The sequence below is a fragment of the Struthio camelus genome, chromosome 12 (genome assembly GCF_040807025.1).
Source record: "Struthio camelus isolate bStrCam1 chromosome 12, bStrCam1.hap1, whole genome shotgun sequence".
Taxonomy (NCBI): domain Eukaryota; kingdom Metazoa; phylum Chordata; class Aves; order Struthioniformes; family Struthionidae; genus Struthio; species Struthio camelus.
The window spans coordinates 23380394-23399672 of NC_090953.1; the positions used below are offsets into that span (position 1 = coordinate 23380394).

The following is a 19279-nucleotide window of genomic DNA, read 5'->3' on the forward strand; positions in this document are numbered from 1 at the left end:
ATCCTAAAGCGTGAATGAATTTTTCCCCAGGGATAACTCCTCCCTGCGCTCCTCCTCCCCCATCTTTAGCTGGGAAAGAACGGTTTGACGTGTGTTTTACTTGCAAAGCTGTCTGTGCTAAGCCTATGGCACATGCTGTGGGCACGTGTTCCAGCGTGTCTGGCGTCAGGCATGTCCTCTGGAGGTGCTCTCCTATCTCTCGAGATGCACATGGTCTACATCAAAACAGACATTGCAAGAGATGGGTTGGGGGTGCAGGGGTTCGTGTGCCCTCCTTGGCAAGGGATGATGTGGACAGAGCTTCCTCCTGAGCAGTTCATATCTGGCTTTCCAGAGGCTATTTTGATACCAAGCTGGAGGGAGTTTGTTGGCATGCCGGTTTTGCGGGTGGCTTTCTTCTGGTTTTACTTACAGATTTGACTTCTGTGGTGCGGCTTTCTGTCTTTTTTTCCCTCCACTGCTTTTCATCCCTTCTCCCCCTCCTGTTGGAGGAGGGATGTTGAATTTTATGCTCCTCTTCTCGTTGGGGAAAGTATGTATATATGTGAGGGGGTGGGAGGGAAGGGCTGACTTCCTTCTAACCCAGGCAGCCTCTCCTTGCAAGGAAAAAGTACAAATGCTTGCACACATCAAAGAAACCCGCATCTCTGGGAAGTGATGCGTGCAGTCCCCAAACAGAGGGCGATTGCACATGACGTGGCAATAAATTCCAATTTGGACCTGCGACAGGGGCCTTCCTCTCCCAAACTCTTCACTGAGAGCAGATTGTCCGGAAGCTGCTGGCTTTGCTGCTTCAGCCTAGCAGTCCGTGGTCATGAGATGAGGGAAGGCAGCGATGGAGAGGAAAGCAGGGGAACGGTGCTCCCTCCGCCTCTGCTCCTGGGTTGCAGGGCAGGTCCGGCAAGCGGCTGGCTTGCGGGCCAGGGGGGTTTTCTATGAAATTGGTACTCTAGCCCCCCCCCCCCCCCCGACATCCTTCCTGATGAAGGCGGGTGCCCCAGGGGGTTCGGTAGGGGCTCGGTGGCTCTTCCCTGAGTGCTTGACACCTTGCAGGCGTTGATGTGCTGGGGAAGAGGGAGAGGCAGGCTGGGGGGGAGCAGCCCCGCTCCCCCCCCCCCCCCCCCCCCCCCCCCGCCGGCCGGGGCCAGGGCGGCGCGGGCAGGGGCTGCTGCCGGCTCCGCGCTGCCGCTGCCTTGGGTTGGGGGGCGTCCCCCCCCCCCCCCCCCCCGCGGAACGGGTGGCGATAGAAGCCCTGAGACTTTTAAAACCCCCTTTCCTCGTGTACTCCCCCCTCTGCCCCCGCCCTTCGCGTCTTTTTCGTGGGGGGGGGGGAAAATGTATATGTCAAGTTAAACTTTTGTGCTTAAAATAAAATAACCCTCTGTAACCTGCTTGGGCATCCGTGCTGGGGAGGGGGCGGGGCCGCCGAGGGGGCGGGGCCGCCGAGGGGGCGGGGCCCCGGCCTGGCTCGGCAGGAGGCCGGAAGCGGCGCCGCGCCGGGAGGGGGGCGGCGGCGGCGGCGGCGGCGGGGCCGGGGGGGCACCGGGGGCGGCATGGCCCGGGCCGGCTGGGCGCCGCCGCGCCTGGACGAGTTCATCCTCACCGAGCGGCTGGGCACCGGCACCTACGCCACCGTGTACAAGGCCTACAGGAAGGTAGGGCCGGGGCCTGCGGCGGGCTGGCCCCCCCCCCCCCGCCCCGGGGCAGCACCCCTCGGGGTGGCAGACAGCCCCCCCCCCCCCCGCCCCGGGGCAGCACCTCCCGGTATGGTCCCCCCCCCGATGCAGGACCCCCCCCCCCGCCTGGGATCCCCCCCTCTTGGACACCCCCGTGTGGGGCTCCCCTCGAAGCCCTCCTGCTGGGACCCCCCCCCCCGTGGCACCCCCTCGGCAGCCCTCCGTATAGGACCCTCCTCTCACGGGACCCCCCCCCCCACAGCCTCCCATCGGGGTCCCCCCCCCCCGATCACCGGCGCCCCGAGCACCCACCCCCTACCTGCTTGGGGCCCCCTGCTCCCCCCCCCCCCGCCTCCCTTCCGTACTCCTCCTCTGCCCCTCGCTGGCCCCAGCTGGGCCGGGAAGGACCCCCGGGGAGGGGTGTCGGGGGGGGGTGCAGCACGGGGCAGGCGGGTGCTGCGTGCCCCAACCCTCCGAACCGGTCCCTGAACGCCACTCGCTGCCGGGACGCCCGGGTGCCTCCTTCGGCTGCTCCGTGCCTCAGTTTCCCCGCTCTGAAATAAGGGCGAGCCCGAAACCTGCCCTGCTGGGAGAGGCCGGCCGCCAGGACTGGGTGTCCCCGGCGCGCTGGGCCCGCGGGCGGCAGGGCAGCGCTGCGCGCAGTGTCCCCGTGCGGCTGCGGGGACGTGTCTCTGGCACGGCCGGTAGGGCCACGAAGGCCTCCAGCTCCCCGCGGTCCCTCTCTTGGGGACGGGTCTCGGCAGGGCCGCGCGTAGCTGCTGCCAGCCGGACGTGGGTGGTTTCCCTTCCCTGCGCAGAGGAACACCCGCGAGGTGGTGGCTGTCAAGTGCGTCAGCAAGCGGAGCCTGAACCGGGCGTCCGTGGAGAACCTGCTGACCGAGATCGAGATCCTGAAGACCATCCGCCACCCGCACATCGTGGAGCTGAAGGACTTCCAGGTGGGGCGCCGTGGGCTTCCCCGGGGGCCGGGGCTCGCTCTTCCCTGGGGCTTGGTTCCCCCGGGGCTGAGCCAACACCAGCTGGTCCTGCGGGGTCCTCCACTCCGTCTTGGCTCGGGCTCCGCGAGGGTCCAGCCAGCTGGACCGGTCCAGGCAGACTCCCACGCCTGGAGCCGGCGAGGGCCACGTGCGGCGTGCCTGCGGGCCGGGAAGGCGGCGGGCCCCGCCGGGGCGACGTGACGGGGTCACCTTGCCTGGCAGTGGGACAGCGACCACATCTACCTGATCATGGAGTTCTGCGCGGGGGGCGACCTCTCCCATTTCATCCGCATGCGGAGGATACTCCCCGAGAAGGTGGCGCGCATCTTCCTGCAGCAGCTCGGTAAGGGCACCCTGCCTCCCCGCTGCCCCCCGCCTCCCTCGGCCCTCGCTGCTAGGCAGCCGGGAGACAGCTGGTCCTGTCCGAACGTCGAGTCCTTTTTCCTTTGGAAACCCTCGCAGGGGACTTGGAGGAGTGGGGGGATGCGAGGGGCTGGGATCCATCCGCGTGGGGCAGGGAGCTTGGCAGCGAGGGGGTGCAAGACTCCATCCCCCCTGCCACGTGCCCCTCTGCCCATCCAGCCTGCGCCCTCAAGTTCCTCCACGACCACAACATCTCCCACCTGGACCTCAAGCCGCAGAACATCCTCCTTAGCGCCCCGGAGAACCCCCAGCTCAAGCTGGCAGGTGGGAGAGCCGAGGCCGGGCCCCGCGTGGGCACCGGGGCTGCTCCCCAGGGCTGGGGGGGAGAGGGGACCCCGGAGCTCCTCCCCAGCTGCAACGCTGGAGCCTGTCTGGGGGGTGTCTCCCTGGTGGAGAGCAGCATGACCCATTGCTGAAGAAGGGTGTCCCTGAGCCTCTCCTTGCTGTGAAGCCTCTTGCCGTGCTGGGTGCGGACAGGAGAAGGGCTGTGGGAGGGAGCTGTCTAACAGCAGGTCCCAGGGCCGTGCTGGGTGGTGTGTCCCCTAAGGGCTTCTGTCCCCTCCTCCCAGACCTTGGCTGGGTTACGGACCTGGGCGCCGGGAGCAAGGGAGCACTGGAGCTGACCACTGTTGTCCCCAAGGGACGTTTGGTCTCTTTTTCACCCGTGGGTCCCGACTAGGAAGGACTGCAGGGACCGATCCCCTCTCTCCAGACAGCGGCTAGGCCGAGGCGGTCCACCTTGTTGGGCGAGGAGCCTTCCGGCTGCATCTGAACTGCCCTTCATGGGGAAAACCTTTCCCGCTGCTGGTCCTGGTGCCGCAAGCGGAGCAGCCAGCCCAGAGCGAGCCCCCTGCAGAGCCGATTCCTTCCCCTGCAGCTCTCACAACCTTTCCCCATCGTGTCTCCCTGCAGATTTTGGCTTTGCTCAGTACATGTCCCCGTGGGACGAGAAGCACGTCCTGAGGGGCTCCCCGCTCTACATGGCGCCGGAGATGGTGTGTTGCCAGCAGTACGACGCGCGGGTGGACCTGTGGTCGGTGGGCGTTATCCTTTACGGTGGGCCTTGACTTTATTATTGGCCTTTACTGCCTGGCTCTGCGGCCTGCAGGGAGGTTTTCCCTGCTCCGTCTCTTGCCTCCCTGCACCCGGTAGTGCCCCAGGGCCTGGCTGTGGCTGCTGCAAACCGAGGGACCGGTCCCACGATGGGCACCGAATCCCTTTGCAGTCCAGGGAAATTTGGAGCCCCTGTCCCTTCCCGTGCAGTAGGGCCCGAGATCCCCTGCACATCTCTCCTCCACCGAAACATCCTTCAGCCCCACGGTGGTTCCTGCCCTCCCAGACCTGATGTAGGGCACTTCCAGGGGAGCAAAGCCATGGGACCGGCAGCCGCCAGCCCTCAGGGGTCGGTGTCCCCTTCCTGGGGCGAGGTAGACCCAGGGGTGCTCCTGGGAGAGACTTGCCCCTTGGCTGGGTGCTGTTGCCTTGGGCTCACCCTGGTCGCTGTCTTCCCCGGCAGAGGCACTTTTCGGGAGGCCGCCCTTCGCCTCCAGGTCGTTTGCCGAGCTAGAGGAGAAGATCCGCAGTGACCGGGTCATCGAGGTAACGTGAGGCCACCACGGGGCAGGGTGGCCGGGCGCAGGGTCAGGCCCTGCCTCGCGGGCGAGGGCTGGATGGTGCAGGGAGGATTTCGTGGTATGTCCCGCAGCTGCCTGAAAACGTGCCGAGGTCAGCAGCCTTGGGGCTTGGCCCTGGAGCCTGCGGAGGGGAAAGGGCTGAATCATGCCAGGGCAGCAGCGCTGTATCCGGAGGGGCAGTGCGGGCTGGCCCGGGGGCAGGGGCCCGGCAGGGCTGTGCCAGCCTGGGAAGGGGTTGCCTGTGGTCCATGCTGGGGTCAGTGGTCTCCACGCAGCCAGTAGATCCCGCCTCCTCCAGGGCGCTCGGCTGGGCCGGCTGGAGCAGCAGCGTGGGGTCAGCCCCCTTCCCTCCCCAGCTGCCCAGCCGGCCCCGGCTCTCCCCGGAGTGTAGGGATCTCTTGCAACGCCTCCTGGAGAGGGACCCCTTGAAACGCATCTCCTTTGAGGAGTTCTTCGCCCACCCCTTCGTGGACATGGAGCACGTGCCCAGCCCGGAGAGCCTTGGCAAAGCGGTGAGTGGGCAGCACGGTCGTGGGGGGCTGGAGCACGAGCTCGCAGGGCCACGGGGGGCCAAGTTCCCGATGGCGTAGATCTGGGACCCAGCGGGGCCAAGTGCCTGGATCTGAGCCCCAGTGCTGGCTTGTCTTCCCCAGACCAGCCTGGTGGTGGAGGCAGTGAAGAAGGACCAGGAGGGGGATGTATCAGCCGCGCTCTCGCTCTACTGCAAAGCCCTGGAGTATTTTGTGCCTGCTCTGCACTGTGAGTTGATCCCTTTCTGACCCAGATGTGGGGCAGTGGAAGAGGCCATGGAGCTGTGCTTGTCCCCAGGCTGTGCTGTGGGGTGGCTGGCTGCACCAAGACGTGTTTCCCTGCAGGGGAGGAGCGGAGGGCTGGAAAGCCTGAGCCCCAGGAGACACTGGGAGACACTGGGGTGCTTTAATCGAGGGGGGACAAGGGAAGAGGCGAGTGCTGCCTGCAAAGGGGAAGGGGCTCGTTTTCACGTGGGCCTCTGCAAGGCAGCTGAGCTGGGCACAAGGAACGATTAGTTCAGCGTTGCAACACAGCCTCTGGGGACGCCAGCAGCCGGTTTGCAGCCCCTGGTTTGCAGCCAGCCCGTCCCGGGATGACCTGTGGACTCTGCGAGCCCCTCGCAAGCCCTGGCCTTTGCTGTTTGATCACTCTTTCCCCCAGATGAAAGTGATGTTCGCCGGAAGGAAGCCATCCGGGCAAAGGTGAGCAAAATAGTCCTGGTGGGGGAAAGGGCTATGGCACTGCCTGCTTTCCCTGTCCAGTCTGGCTTTGCAAGGTCCTCTCTCCTGGGGAGAGTCCCCCTGTGCATTGCCAGGCAATGTGATGCTTGTCTGTGTGATGCTTGATGCTGCCCTGGGGAGTTTTAGTGCCCTCTGCTACCATCCCCAAGGCAAGCAGTGGAGAGGGGGAGGCTGGCCTGACTGTATCGCATGAAGCCACCCCAGGCACTGAGATACCCCACGGGCTGGCCCCCGGAGCCCCCTTAACCTGCCACCCTGCTGTCACCAGGTGGGGCAGTACATCTCCCGAGCAGAGGAGCTGAAAGCGCTGGTCATGAGCGACAGCAAGAGTCTTCTGCAGCAAGGAAACCCTGCCAGGGAGATCCTTAAAGGTATCGTTCCTGTGGGGCTGAGCCAACCCCTGACAAGCCTGAGCTGGGAACTGGACCCCTGCTAGACGGGAGCAAAGCCTGAGGCTCATGTAGAAGGTCTCTCCCTGCTGCCTGGCCACAGGCTGGCAAGACGGTTGGACCATCTCTCCTCTGCCACGCACCCCAATGTGTTACGTGACGCAGAGTTTCGCCTGAGAAGGGTAGAAAGGCGCTGGGCAGGGAGGAAGTTGCAGAGGGGTGTCAACGTAGCAGAAGGAGAGCCTCTCTTGTGGTTGTGGGCTGAAGGGTAGCTCCCTCTCCCTGCAGCCCGGGGCTGCTCTGCAATGCCTGTCCTGAAATGTCTCCTTGCAGAGATGGCCAAGGACAAGCCTCGTCTCTGTGCTGCACTGGAAATGGCTTCCGCAGCCATTGCTAAGGTGAGCCGCGGACCGGGGGCTCCCTCTACCCTCTGAATGGCAGGGGGTTTCCGGAAGGGGAAAGAGAAAACCCAGGTGGAGAAGGAACTCGCATTTCCCCCCAGCATCCCTCCGGCAGCCATCCTGCATCATCCCTGCGCGTGCCCTGAGCCTGACTGAGCCCCGCGGGGTCTCTTGCAGGAGGAGGAAGGCAAAGACGACGGTGACACCCTGGAGCTCTACCAGCAGAGCCTGGGCGAGCTGCTGCTCATTCTGGCTGGTGAGTTGTGGCCACAGTGGGTAGAGGCCGGGGCTGCTCCTGCGCCTGGTGCAGCCGGCTGATGGTACGTCTTCCCTCTCCAGCAGAGCCTGCGGGGAGGAGACGGGAGCTGCTCCACGCAGAGGTAAGTGCCAGCATGCCTTTTTGGCACGGAGGTCAGGCAAGCTGGGCTCGCTGGGGGCTGGCATCTCTCTAGAGTCAGGGCAGGCCTTGGGCTTCCTGCAGAAAGCACAGATGCCAGGCAGGCTACCAAGAGCTCTTTGAGGGTAGCCTGCAGCACAGGGGCCAGAGGGGCTCGGAGATGGAAGGAATGATCAAAAATAGCTGTCTCGGTCGCCTCCCGCCCCTGGGGTCCTTCTCCTGCTGGCAAGACTCAGCCTGATCCTAACCCTCTCTCGGCTGACCCTGAGTTTTGGCTCTTGGCAGTTTTGGTGTTATCTCTAGAGGTGCCTGGTGCACCGAGTGCTTCAGGTCTTCTGGTGTGAGCCCGCAGGACCTCCTCTTTGATGCATCGGGGGCTGCCGGGTGGGCTTTGGTTCAGGGGTTATTTGGAGCGCCTGGTGTCCGTCTCCCCAGGGGCACTGGTGCTGGCTGCCCACGTGCTGGGGGCTAAAGTGGCTGCCAGAAGTGGGTCAGCAAACCCTGCCGAGGTCAATTGCCTATCCCCATCGCGGGGTCTGAGCCCGGCCTCGGGGCAGTGTGCCCCCTGCCCTGTGGCATTGCTTTGAAGGGACTTGGCATGTGTCTCTGGCAGATCCAGACGCTGATGGCCCGAGCCGAGTACCTGAAAGATCATATCAAGGTACGGCTGCTTGGGAGGGCTTCGGTGATGGGCTGGGGGGTGCTGGGAAGCGACGGTGTTAGCAGGCTGGACCACTCTCCTCTCTTGTCGCAGATGCGGGAGGCGCAGTCTATGGGCAAGGAGGCGCTGGCGGAGTCCGTCCGGAGCTGTGAGTACGGCATCCGTCCTGCCCCGGCCTCCGTTGCCGTCTCCTCTCTCCTTGTCAGAAGCAGGGGAGGAGAGAGGGGGCTTTGCAAAAGGGGTCTGGGAAAGCACTCTCCCTTGGGGCCCTGGCTGGTTGTCCTGCTTGGTGGGAAACCCAGGCTTTTTCTAAGGCTGCGGCTGTGCCTTTGCCAGCAATAAAGCAGACAGAGCCGTCGGACACAAAAGGCAGCCCTAGTGCAGTGCCAGGGAGGACAAAATGGGACGTTGTCCCCGAGTCTTTGAGGTCTTTGCCCCCCTGCTCCTGGGAACTGTCCATCCCTTTTTAGCCATGATCTCCAGCGCAGCTGTGGCAGGCGGGGATTGGAGTTGCGGTGGGAGGACGTGAAGGGCTCGGACCACCCCATTTGACATGAAAATCCTTCCCTGTGCCCTCAGAGGGAGGGGGAGCGTTTGTATTATGATTATTATTTTAATCCTGCGTCTTCTTGGCAATAAGCTCCTAAAGGCAGTGGGGCCGGGGAGAGCCGGGGGGTTCTAGTGCTGTCTCTGCACGGCGGGCACGCTGCCGCGGCCCGAGCCTCCTCCTTGAGCAGCTGTAGGGCTGTTCTGCCTGCTGGTCGTGCTGGCCCCAGACAGCCTCCTCCCCTTCAGTCTGGGGTAATCGGTGCCCAGGAGCGCTCAGTCTTTCCCAGGACATCTGTCTTGCGAGCTCTGGCATGGTTTGCAGATCTCGGCATGTGCTGTGTGTGTGCGTGGAGGGTCCGAGGCAGCTTGGGTTTGGGAAGAGCTTTGGAGAGCGTTTGACCACCGGAGACTGTTGTTTTGCCCCGCGGGATGGGAAGTTACCCCTCCTTGCCTAGCAGCTTTCCGCTGGAGCCGTCTGGGGCGCGAGTCGGTTCCAAGTCTATCGGTGGCACTGTTTGGTTCCTAGAGCAGCATTTAGTGTCCTTCCAAGATCGGGCTGTGATACTGTTCCCAGTGCGGAGCCGGTGTTGTAACAGCAGTGGAGCAACCTCAGATGGGTGTCTGCTGTCCCCCCTCTCCCGGGAGGTCCCCCGGGGACAGGGCAGGGGGGAAGGAGCCGCCTGGTCTCCGCTCTCAAGGCCCAGTCTAAGAGCAGCCATCCCAGTTCAGCCCTTCTCTCTCTTCCCGGCCCAGCCTGTACGTTGCAGTAACGCCCAGGGGAGCCGGCCCGCGGCGGCGACGGCTGCAGCCGGACGGCTTGGCCATCCCGGGACCCGAGTGCTCGCCTGCCAGGTTGGTACGGCTCGGCCTGGCCTTGCCTAGCCTCGCGCTGTCCCCGAATCGCTCCCTGCGCGAGCCCTGCGACAGCCACGTGAACAGCGTCAGGCGCTGCCGTCGGAGGGGAAGAAAGGAGAGGCTCTCGTGCCGGATGCATCAGGGTAACCTTGTCTCTCCCTCGCGCTGCCGGGGGCGTACGGATTAACGTGGGCTCTGGACGGGCTGAGCGTGCACGTGGGCACGTCTCGGTGTCGCAGCGGCACGAAGAGAGCCTCGGGGCTCGGCGGCTGGGAAAGCCAGGGCGGGCGAACAGACGGCGGTGGCGTGACGGCCGCCTTTCCTTGCCGTTCCCAGCTCGCTCCAGCTGATCCTTTCGCCCTCGCTCTCCCTTCCCTGGAGAGCGCCTCGCGGATGGATCTGCAGGCCCATCTGCCCCTGCCCCCATGGGATATGTTAATTCATTTTCCCGTCATAAGGAGTTCCCTCCGAGCCCTGCTTCGAACGTCTGCTGAAGCAGCCTCCCGTGACCGCAGCAGGCAGGTTATTCCACTCTAATTCCCTCCGCTGGCTAAAATGGGATGAGTATTTTTATCTTGGCGTTGGACTCCTGCAGAATTCGCCCCGCTGCGTGCAGACTCCCCGCCGGCCACGTACGTCTCTTGCCTTTTCGGCTGGATATTTCTTACCGCAGCTCCAATTCTTTTGGGGGGGGGGGTGGGGAGACCTTCCCCCAGATCCTCTCTCTGCCTCGGCAGCGCCTGGCCCCTGCGCGGCTCTGTCCTGACCCGAGCGGTGACAGGAGAAGCACGTGCCTGGCGCCGAGCAGCACACGGGGGGTCAGCTCGCACCCACGGCGGAAAACACTTTGTGGCACCTTGGCAAAAACCCACCGCTATTTACGGACCTTTGACTGCAGCGAGGATCAGAGCCGGGGGGCTGCATCTGTTTGCGGAGCTGGCTGCGGAGCTGGCTGCTGTTATTTCTCTCCGTGGCCCGTTGGCTCCGGGAGGGCGTTAGCAGCTGAGAGGGTGGGAAGCGGGACCGCAACGGGCTGCTGCGGCAGCATCCCGCAGCCGTGCCTTCGTCACTGCACCGACTACCTCTGCGCCCGCCGCGCTCCTCTGCTCGGCCCCTGCCGGCCCCGCCGCCGCTCTGGGTTTCCCTCCGGCCTCGAGCGCCGAATTGCACTATTTCATCATCGCCGCTGACGCGCGGCTCTTCCTGCCGCGGCGTCGGGCTGCAGGCTTGCTTCTCGGGAGCAGCCGCGGCGAACAGCGGAGCGGGGGATTGTAAGCCCGCTCTCCGGTGAGGCCGTTCAGGCTCGCAAAATTTCGTCTGCTCGCACTGACAGAGATGGGGCCCGATGCGAAACCTCTTTGTAACCCGACTCAGGAGATCCTAACTGCCTTTGTCATTCGTGTCATAAGGTGTTACCAGCTCTCAGCTGAGACAGTGCTTTAGCGTGCGTGCTCCTAGTCGTCAGGTACAGCAGGCGAGCAGAAGTCGCCTTTGGGGACGAGGGCCTCGGCGTCGCGCCTGCCCCTTCCCTCCGGGCCGGCAGGGCCTGGCCCTCGCCTTGGCGGCCGTCGTACCCGAGGAGCGCTCGAGGCCCTGCCCGCCCTCGTTGGAGCCCCGCGAACGGGCGCTCCCGGCCTGCGATTTTTCGTTCCCTCGGCCGCTGTCTGCTGGCCGCGTCCGGGGAGCGGTGGGCGCCGCGTGTCTTGTGAAGCGAGGGGCTTTGCTCAGAATCGGCTGTGTTTCAAGGGAATGTAATTTATTGTCTTTATTAAATACCTTTTCTTTTTCTCTCCAAGTTCTCCGGTTTTGGTTTTGTGCGTTGCAGCAGCTCAGGCCGAGGAGGAGAACGAAAGGGACCCCCTCCTCTGCTGGGACCCCCTCCTCTGCTGAGACCCCCCCTTTCCTGGGACCCCTTCCTCTGCTGAGACCCCTTCCTCTGTTGGGACCCCTCCTCTGCTGGGACCCCCCCTTTCCTGGGACCCCCTCCTCTGCTGGGACCCCTCCTCTGCTGGGACCCCCCCTTTCCTGGGACCCCCTCCTCTGCTGGGACCCCCTCCTCTGCTGAGACCCCCTCCTCTGCTGGACCCCTCCTCTGCTGGGACCCCCTCCTCTGCTGAGACCCCCTCCTCTGCTGGGACCCCTCCTCTGCTGAGACCCCCTCCTCTGCTGGACCCCTCCTCTGCTGGGACCCCCTCCTCTGCTGAGACCCCCTCCTCTGCTGGGACCCCTCCTCTGCTGAGACCCCCTCCTCTGCTGGACCCCTCCTCTGCTGGGACCCCTCCTCTGCTGAGACCCCCTCCTCTGCTGGGACCCCTCCTCTGCTGGGACCCCTCCTCTGCTGAGACCCCCTCCTCTGCTGGGACCCCTCCTCTGCTGGGACCCCTCCTCTGCTGGACCCCTCCTCTGCTGGGACCCCTCCTCTGCTGGGACCCCTCCTCTGCTGAGACCCCCTCCTCTGCTGGGACCCCTCCTCTGCTGGGACCCCTCCTCTGCTGAGACCCCCTCCTCTGCTGGGACCCCTCCTCTGCTGGGACCCCCTCCTCTGCTGGGACCCCTCCTCTGCTGGACCCCTCCTCTGCTGGGACCCCTCCTCTGCTGGGACCCCTCCTCTGCTGAGACCCCCTCCTCTGCTGGGACCCCTCCTCTGCTGAGACCCCTCCTCTGCTGAGACCCCCTCCTCTGCTGGGACCCCTCCTCTGCTGGGACCCCTCCTCTGCTGAGACCCCCTCCTCTGCTGGGACCCCTCCTCTGCTGGGACCCCTCCTCTGCTGAGACCCCCTCCTCTGCTGGGACCCCTCCTCTGCTGAGACCCCTCCTCTGCTGGGACCCCTCCTCTGCTGAGACCCCTCCTCTGCTGAGACCCCCTCCTCTGCTGGGACCCCTCCTCTGCTGAGACCCCTCCTCTGCTGAGACCCCCTCCTCTGCTGGGACCCCTCCTCTGCTGGGACCCCTCCTCTGCTGAGACCCCCTCCTCTGCTGGGACCCCTCCTCTGCTGGGACCCCTCCTCTGCTGGGACCCCCTCCTCTGCTGGGACCCCCTCCTCTGCTGTAGCCCTCGCTGGCTTTACCACCGTTGCCTCCTGCCCCCCTTCCCAGCTCACCCAAAGACCCCCGGGGCCACGAGGCAGCCAAAACGAGCTTTGACCTTATTTTCCCTTTGCATCTTTCTTTATGTAAAACATAGGCAGCGCCGCTCGCTCTGCCGCGGGCTTATCCGCTTGCGCGAGTCCCGCTCGCCCGCGGACCGGGGTCCCGCGTGCCGCCGCGGGCTCGGCCGGGGCCGCCGGGCTGCGGCGCCAGCTCCGCAGAGCTTCCCGGGCAGATGGGTCACGGCCGTTTGATATGTGGGTTTTTTTTTTAAAAAAAAAACAAAAAACCTCTGAGCAGAGATTACATCCTGAAGCTTTAAAGCGCTTTCAAGCCGTCCGCCCCCCGGCCCGGGGCGAGCGTGAGCCGCGGCCGCAGCTGCCTGGCGCCGGCCGAGCTCGTCTGTGTAAGCGCGCGGGCGGACGAGACGGGCAGCATCGCCGGCCGTTGCCCCGCGGGGCGAGCAGGCTGGCGGCGCGGCGGGGCGCCCCTGCGGCCCCCCCGGCCCCCGCGCAGCGCTTCGGGACGGCGGCGGCGCGGGCAGACGGGCTCCAGCAGCGCGAGTCCGGCGCGGCGAAACGCTCGGGGGGGGTTAAAGAGGGGGCTGCGGAAAGCGGGAGCCGGTTTTCGGGGCGATCCTGGCAGGTCCGCGCGGCTTCGGCCCGGAGCGACGCTGCTGGCGCCGCGGGGCCCCCGGCTCCGGGCGCAGGAAGGCAGAAGCCCCTCCGGCGCCCGGGACCTTTATTTAGCAGGGCACCTGGTGGCAGAGGTTCTCCAGTGGCTCGTAGGGGCTTGCTCGGACGTGCGTCCCCCCTGCCCGGGCCGCTCGGCCCCCCCGCCGGTGTAATCCGCCTTTCTCCCTGCGCGAGCTGCCGGCTGCGCTGCCTGGATAGTTCACGTGGGAAACCTGGCTTAAAAATCACGCCTGGAGCAACCAGAAAGGCCGTGCTGGAGCACGGAGGAGGGATGAAGTGGCGCCCTCCCCCTCCGCTGCCCCCGAAACCTGGCCCTGCAGGTTAGGGAATTATATGGGGGTTTATAATACATAAGGGAGGGGGCTGAGTCTCTGGTTTAACCCCCCGTGAGTCTCTGCTTTAAGATTTCGGGGCACGTGTTTACGGCAGCGCTGCCGGAGGGCATCGGCGCCGGCAGCGTTTCGGGGGCTGAGACGCGTCGGCGAGCCCAGCGGGCTGCTTGCTCCTCGCCCGCCTGCGGGTCGCGGCGCCTCCTGAAACAACCCGGCGCAGCAGCAGCAGCTCCTCCTTCCTTGCGGCCGCTTTCCGTGCCCGTTTCTGGACCCGAGCCCCAGTGGGGCTCCGTTAGCCGGTATGAGGAGGCACCGAGGTGTGGGATGACCTCGAAATGTGGGGTGTATCAGCTTTCCCCCCGGCGGCAGGGCTACCCGGCCCCAGCGTGGTATCTCACACCGAGGGCAGGAGGCAGCACCCTTCGGGCCGGGGCGCAGCAGGGAGCGTCGGCTGGCTGCCGTGCTCCCGGCGACGGCACATGGCCCTCGAGCCGCCCCGCTGTGATTCGGGCCGGGGCATCCGCGGGTGGTGCCAGGATTCCCGGGAGGGCTCGGTGGGGCGGATGGCAGCGGTCTCCTCCCCGCCGAGACGCGTCCTTGCCGGGAGCAGCGCCGCGGGCGTCACGCTAAAGCGGCCGGACGGCGAGCCTGACCGGAGCGCTGGTTGCTAAAAACGGGCCAAAGTCCGCGAAAGCTGCGGGGCTTCGTTGGCTGCTAGAGCCCGCGGCCGCCGCCGAGCCGCTGGCACGGGGCAGCCGCCTGCCTTGGGCAGGAGGCACCGCGAAACGCCCAGCAGCAGCCGCGCGTGGCGTTTTTGGCGTTTTCGGCGTTTTCCTCTGGCTGCTGCTGCGAGAGGTGTCTGAGCTGCTGCTGCGTCGCTCTCCCCGGCAGCTCGCGGCATCCCTTGTGCCGCCCGGCACCCTCGCTTGCGGACGGGCTCCCCTTTGCGTGTGTTAATGGTGCCGCTTCCTCTGGCCCGCAGGGAGCTGGCAGAGCTCGGAGGGATCTGAGCCAGGACGTGGCCGTGCCCCGGGCAGGGGGTCTCAGCAGCGGGCATGGGGGTTGGCACTGAGCGGGCAAGTGACGGGCTCCCCTGGAAACCTTGGAAGGGGATGGGAAGGGGAAATCATGCAAGGGGTTGGGCCCCTCTTCTTGCAGGCTGTGGGAAGAGAGCTGTGATTTTTCTCCCCCTTTTATGGGGCCGTTTGGGCAGAGCAAGGGCTGCGTGACGTGGAAACCTGCCTGGGTGCCGAGCGAAGGTCTGGCTAAAGCGCCGCGTATTTCCGCTACAGGGACGGGAGGCCGCTGCAGGGGCTGCCCGGCGCCCAAACGCCCTTCACCCGGGAGCTGTCCCCCTTTCTCGGCACCTTGGCCCGGGCGCCCGGGGCTGGGGACACGCACAGGCTCCCGCTAGGTCTATGCTCAGCCTAAACCCCGGGCTGGTTTTGTTTCGAAGGGCTAAGGCGCTGCGGGCCCTGTGTATGGAGACACAGATGCCAATGGCTCTCCAGGCAAGACCGTAGCGTCAGAGGGAGCTCTACGAGAGAAAGAAATGCATAGACATCTCCGGGTATTTATTCCACCGGTTGTAACAGTACCATGGCACAGGGACAGCATAGTAGGTGTAGACACTCAAAAGAGCACAGCGCACAGTTACACCACGACAGAGAAGGAGGCATTTCTCCCTTGCGTGCAGGACCTTCCCTCCATCCCCCCCGTTTTCTCTCTTCTCCTGGAAGACACAAGGGCGCTAGCCGACCGCACGCCGGGATCCGGAGGGCTGCGCGACCGCCGCGCCGCGGGGAAGGGCTTGTGCGGGCGATGATGAGCACCGCCCGAGCAGGGGTTTTATTCCTGGCTCGGGCACTAATTCAGGCTTTGTCTCGCTGGGCTTCGCCCCCCCCCCCCACTCCCTCCCCAGCCCGGCTCTGCTAAGTGGGATCGTATGGCAGGTCCTTCCCCGCCGAGTCCTCCGAGAGACACCGACGGCGCCCTCGAGGGCAAAACGCTTGCTGTTTCTTGCATGGACAGGATGTTATTTCTTGTGTGCTGGGTAGAGGGGGGGCATTTCGCATTGTGCCTCATCCTGGCAAAGCAAACTGGATCCTCCCCGTCGCTTCTGGGAGGCTCAGTCTAAACGTGCAGGCGGAGCAGCAGCATACGGCCACCGCTCTGCTGGAAAGCCTTTGACTTCCCGCTTGCTGACGCGGTTCAATAACACGCCAAGGTCGTTCGGGCTTCGCTTCCCCGCTACCCCCCCCAGCTCCCGCCGATCGCACGCGCTGGGCCCTGCGGCGGGCACACGGGGAGGCCCTGGGGGATGCTGGCTCTTCGCTCTAACCTCCGGCCGGAGAACAAAACGGAACAAAAAACGGCACGTCAGGGCTACCGGCACGTACGAAACAGGGGCATCTGGGGCAGGGACTCGAGGCTCAACATGGCTCTGGATGAGGACCCGGCTCACGCGGGCAAGGGTGACAACATCAGTGGGGTCCCCGCGGCAGACTTCCGTGCAGGCCGCGGCCAGACCCTTGGCGGCGTCCCCTCCCTTCTCCCCCGCGGGCGCAGCGAGGGAGAGGGCTGTCACGTTGACGGGAGGGGGGCTCAGCCGGCTCACATCACGGCGCATTTCTCGGCCGACTGCTTCAGGTCCTCTAGCGTGGCCGAGGCTTTGTCTTTCAAGGAATCAAGGTCCAGGTTCTGGATGTTGCTGAGCTGCCCGATAACAGAGTTCTTCTCCTCCTCCTCCTCGTTGTCCTGCTCGATCATCTTGGCCAGCTCTTTGGGCAGCTCCACGTCACCTCCTACCAGCTGGATCTGGTTGTCATCGGTTTCGTTCTGCAACGGACCAGGAGAAAGTGAAGCACGGGGCACTGAGCTGGTGGGAAAGGGGCCGTCTGGAGGCACAAACGGCACGTGCAAAGCTCACATCGATGTTTCTGCCCTCGGTAGGCAGCCCAGGGCCTCGGTAGGCAGCCCAGGGCCTCGGTAGGCAGCCCAGGGCTTTGGGCTGTTTGCGTTGCGATGCCCGCATGGGTCGGTCCCTCGGGACTCGCAGGCAGGCCCTCGCTGTGTGCCGGGATGTGCCCATGAGCGCTATCACTCCCGCGACTGCTGACCCCGAGGGGACACGGCAGAGCAGAGCCCACGCGCGCACCAGCGGACCGAGTGAGCAATCGGCCGAGCAAGAGCTGACACGGAAACCGGAGTGTGCCAGCACTATGAATAGGCTTTCAGCTCATATTTGAGCATTTGGCTGGACAAAGGAGAGGTGCAGGCATGCACTTAAGGCACATGTTTGCTTCGAGACTGTGCCCACCGGAGATCAGATCAGGGTCAGCTCTGCACCAAGGAGCCACAGGGAGGCTCTGCGAGAGGCAGACCAACTGCCAAGCGGGATCAGTAATGAGCAGGAGAAACTTGTCTAAATATTCGAAGGGACATCTCAAGCATGAGCAAGCAGCGAAGGGATCGGGGGCCATCTCTGAACAAATCCCCATTTCCCCTCGAGAAAAATCTCCATGATTTCTTCTATTCTGCCTGCCTTCCCTTTTGGCAGAAGAAAACAAATCCTCTAGCTTTTTATATCCCGGTAGGAAAACGGGCGTAAGACTGGGGTGTTCATCCAGGTTGGACGAACAATTTCAAACAATACGAACAATACCCCTTGGCTTAGCTGACCTTTCGGAACTAAAATTAGCCCAGCTCCAATTTAGAGTATTCACCACCGAGAGACTCCGGAAGGCTCCTGCTGAATAAAGGGTGTGTTTGGGGGGAGAAGAGCTTGCGGTAAGTCCAAGAATGGCTGAATTATGGCTGATTAGATTGTTTCTAGTGAATCACTCATTGGGCAGAAGTTCCGAAAGAGGGATTCAGCCAGAAGATGTTTGCCAAACACCCTGGGGAGGGACAGGGAGGGAGAGCTGGCTAATCCACCAGGGAAGGGGCAACTTTGGCTGCACTCGTGGCGACGGGGCAGGGAGTCTGGGGTGAAGGCAGCTCACTCTCATTGAGCTGAAGTTAGGGGGCAAAAGTGGGGATCAGGCAAACCCGAGGATGTGCGTTAGGGGTCCCACCATTCGAGACAAAGGGAGCAGGGGACCTAGGGCACTCAGGGGCATGTGGGGCAGGAAGGGGCCAAGAAAAAAGCCAAGAGCTGGGTGAAGGGAGGCTTTTTTGGGTAGCTGATTTGAACTTGGGCTTTGTAGCTCGCAAAGCATCCAGCCAGCGCTGGCCCTTGCCAGTGGGTCCAGTGCCCTCTGGTCTGCCCCTTCCCCTCCCTGCAGAGTGGGGGTCCCACCTGTCCCCTCGTGGCCCCGTCTGCCTAGCCCGCGGGAGGGCTGTGCTGGGGCTCTGCTCTACATCCCCGCTCCCGGCACGGCCATACCTTGGGGAGCCGGTACTTGTCTCGGAAGTGGGACCTGAATGTGGCCCTCTCCGCCTTGCGCTGGGCAAACTGGGCATCTCTTTCCATCCTGTGAACCACAGGGTGTGATTAGTGGTGGCTGATGGCCCCGAGCCCCAAGATGGGGCTGGGAGCCATGGGGACCATCTGCCCGGTGTATGCCTTCCCCGCTCCCCAGCTTGCACAGGGCAGCGGGGGGCTCTGGGCTCGACCGCGGCCAAGACTGGTGTTGGTTGGTCCGGCTGGGGGGTGGCCGGGCTCCCTGCAGCCCCGGGGCTCAGCTCATCTCCATTCCCCCACCTGGGGATTCGCCACCTTCCCTGCGAAGCCCCAATCCCCCCATTTCCTCCCCACAACACCAGCAACATCAAAATGTAGCCTGAAACGAGAAAGCAATCCCATCTCCCGGGCGAGGAAGCGGCTTAAGGGATTACAGGGGTTCATTAAACTGCCTCAGGGCCGGGCTGCCCCCCAGCACCGTCTGCCCCCCCCCCGGCTCTGCCTGCCCGCTCCCGCATGCAGGGGGCCCGAGGCCGGTCGCACTCACTTCTCCTCCACCAGCTGCCGCTGATACTCCTCGTACTCCTCGCGGGTCATGCCCTGCGCCTCCGCCGGGGACTTCTCGCCCTCGCTCTTCTCTTCGCCGCCCAGCCCGCCCGTGAGGTTCTTCAGCTGCCCCCCCACCATGCTCTTCACCATGAACGCCATGGCCGGGGAGCCGGGGAGCCCGAGGAGCCGGGGGTGCCGGGGAGCTGGGGAGCTGGGGAGCCCGGGGAGCCCGAGGAGCCGGGGTGCCGGGGAGCTGGGGAGCTGGGGAGCCCGGGGAGCCCGAGGAGCCGGGGGTGCCGGGGAGGTGGGGAGCTGGGGAGCCAGGGGGTGCCGGGGTACCGAGGAAGTGGGGTGCGGGGGAGCGAGGGGGAGCGAGTGGGGAGCCGGGGAGGTGAGGAGCCCGAGGAGCCCGAGGAGTCCCCGGTGCCGGGGAGCCGGGGAGCGAGGGAAGCCGAGGAGCCGAAGTGCTGAGTTACGGGGGAGCCCGGCGAGCCGGATTGCCGGGGAGCCGGAGAGCTGGGGTACGGCGGAGCAGGGGAGCCGGGGTGACGGGTTACGGGGGATCTCGGGGAACCGGGTCAGCAGGGAGCCGGGTGCCGGATTACAGGGATCCGAAGAACCGGGGAAAGCGGACTACCAGGGAGCGGGTTACCGAGCAGCCGGGGTGCCCCGAGTAACGGGAAGCCGGGGAGGTAGGATACCGGGACTGGCAGAGTACGGGGTTACCGGGGAGGCGGGGTGCTGCGGAGCCGAGTTCCCGGGGTGCCGGGTCACCGATGAGCCAGGGAGCCGGATGCCCAGAGTCCCGGGTTCCCGGGGTGCCCGGGGATGCGTGGTGCTGCCGAGAGGAGCTCCCGACTTCGCGGGGCGCCGGGGCTCAGCCCGACCGCGCCGCTCCGCCGCCCGTGGCGGGGCCGGGCTGGCCGGGAAGCGGTGCCCGAGCGGCGCGGAGCGGCG

General features: G+C 65.0%; 2 protein-coding genes across 7 annotated transcripts; one reads left to right on the forward strand and one right to left on the reverse strand.

The window, feature by feature from the left end:
* Positions 1-1520: 1520 nt before the first annotated feature.
* ULK3 (unc-51 like kinase 3) lies at positions 1521-11049 on the forward strand. 6 transcript variants are annotated; one of them, XR_011143756.1, is made up of 18 exons: positions 1521-1655; positions 2495-2635; positions 2897-3017; positions 3257-3361; positions 4010-4153; positions 4614-4696; positions 5088-5243; positions 5385-5490; positions 5923-5963; positions 6271-6373; positions 6725-6789; positions 6970-7048; positions 7132-7172; positions 7803-7850; positions 7944-7998; positions 9153-9397; positions 9591-9886; positions 9992-11049. XR_011143756.1 is itself a non-coding variant. In XM_068958649.1 (16 exons), the coding sequence occupies exons 1-16, from the start codon at positions 1554-1556 to the stop codon at positions 9167-9169; spliced, it is 1407 nt and encodes a 468-aa protein (XP_068814750.1). In that variant the 5' UTR covers positions 1521-1553; the 3' UTR covers positions 9170-11049. The 6 variants fall into 6 exon arrangements, 3 of the variants coding, with proteins under 3 accessions (XP_068814750.1, XP_068814752.1, XP_068814753.1); XR_011143755.1 differs by having other exon boundaries at positions 9591-11049; XM_068958649.1 differs by having other exon boundaries at positions 9153-11049.
* Positions 11050-14921: 3872 nt separating this feature from the next.
* Positions 14922-19279, reverse strand: CPLX3 (complexin 3). The gene is made up of 3 exons (XM_068958759.1): positions 18321-19279; positions 17756-17843; positions 14922-16206 (listed from the first exon to the last, which is right to left on the reverse strand). Exons 1-3 carry the CDS (start codon positions 18479-18481, stop codon positions 15982-15984), a joined length of 474 nt encoding a protein of 157 aa, XP_068814860.1. The 5' UTR covers positions 18482-19279; the 3' UTR covers positions 14922-15981.

Coding starts and splice junctions, on each gene's coding strand:
- ULK3 (XM_068958649.1), top strand. CDS start 1,554: ATGGCCCGGGCCGGCTGGGCGCCGCCGCGCCTGGACGAGTTCATCCTC. Junction 1,656..2,494: donor TGTACAAGGCCTACAGGAAG/GTAGGGCCGGGG, acceptor TTCCCTGCGCAG/AGGAACACCCGCGAGGTGGT. Junction 5,491..5,922: donor TTTTGTGCCTGCTCTGCACT/GTGAGTTGATCC, acceptor TCTTTCCCCCAG/ATGAAAGTGATGTTCGCCGG.
- CPLX3 (XM_068958759.1), bottom strand. CDS start 18,481: ATGGCGTTCATGGTGAAGAGCATGGTGGGGGGGCAGCTGAAGAACCTC. Junction 17,844..18,320: donor CGGCAGCTGGTGGAGGAGAA/GTGAGTGCGACC, acceptor TGTGGTTCACAG/GATGGAAAGAGATGCCCAGT. Junction 16,207..17,755: donor ACAAGTACCGGCTCCCCAAG/GTATGGCCGTGC, acceptor GGTCCGTTGCAG/AACGAAACCGATGACAACCA.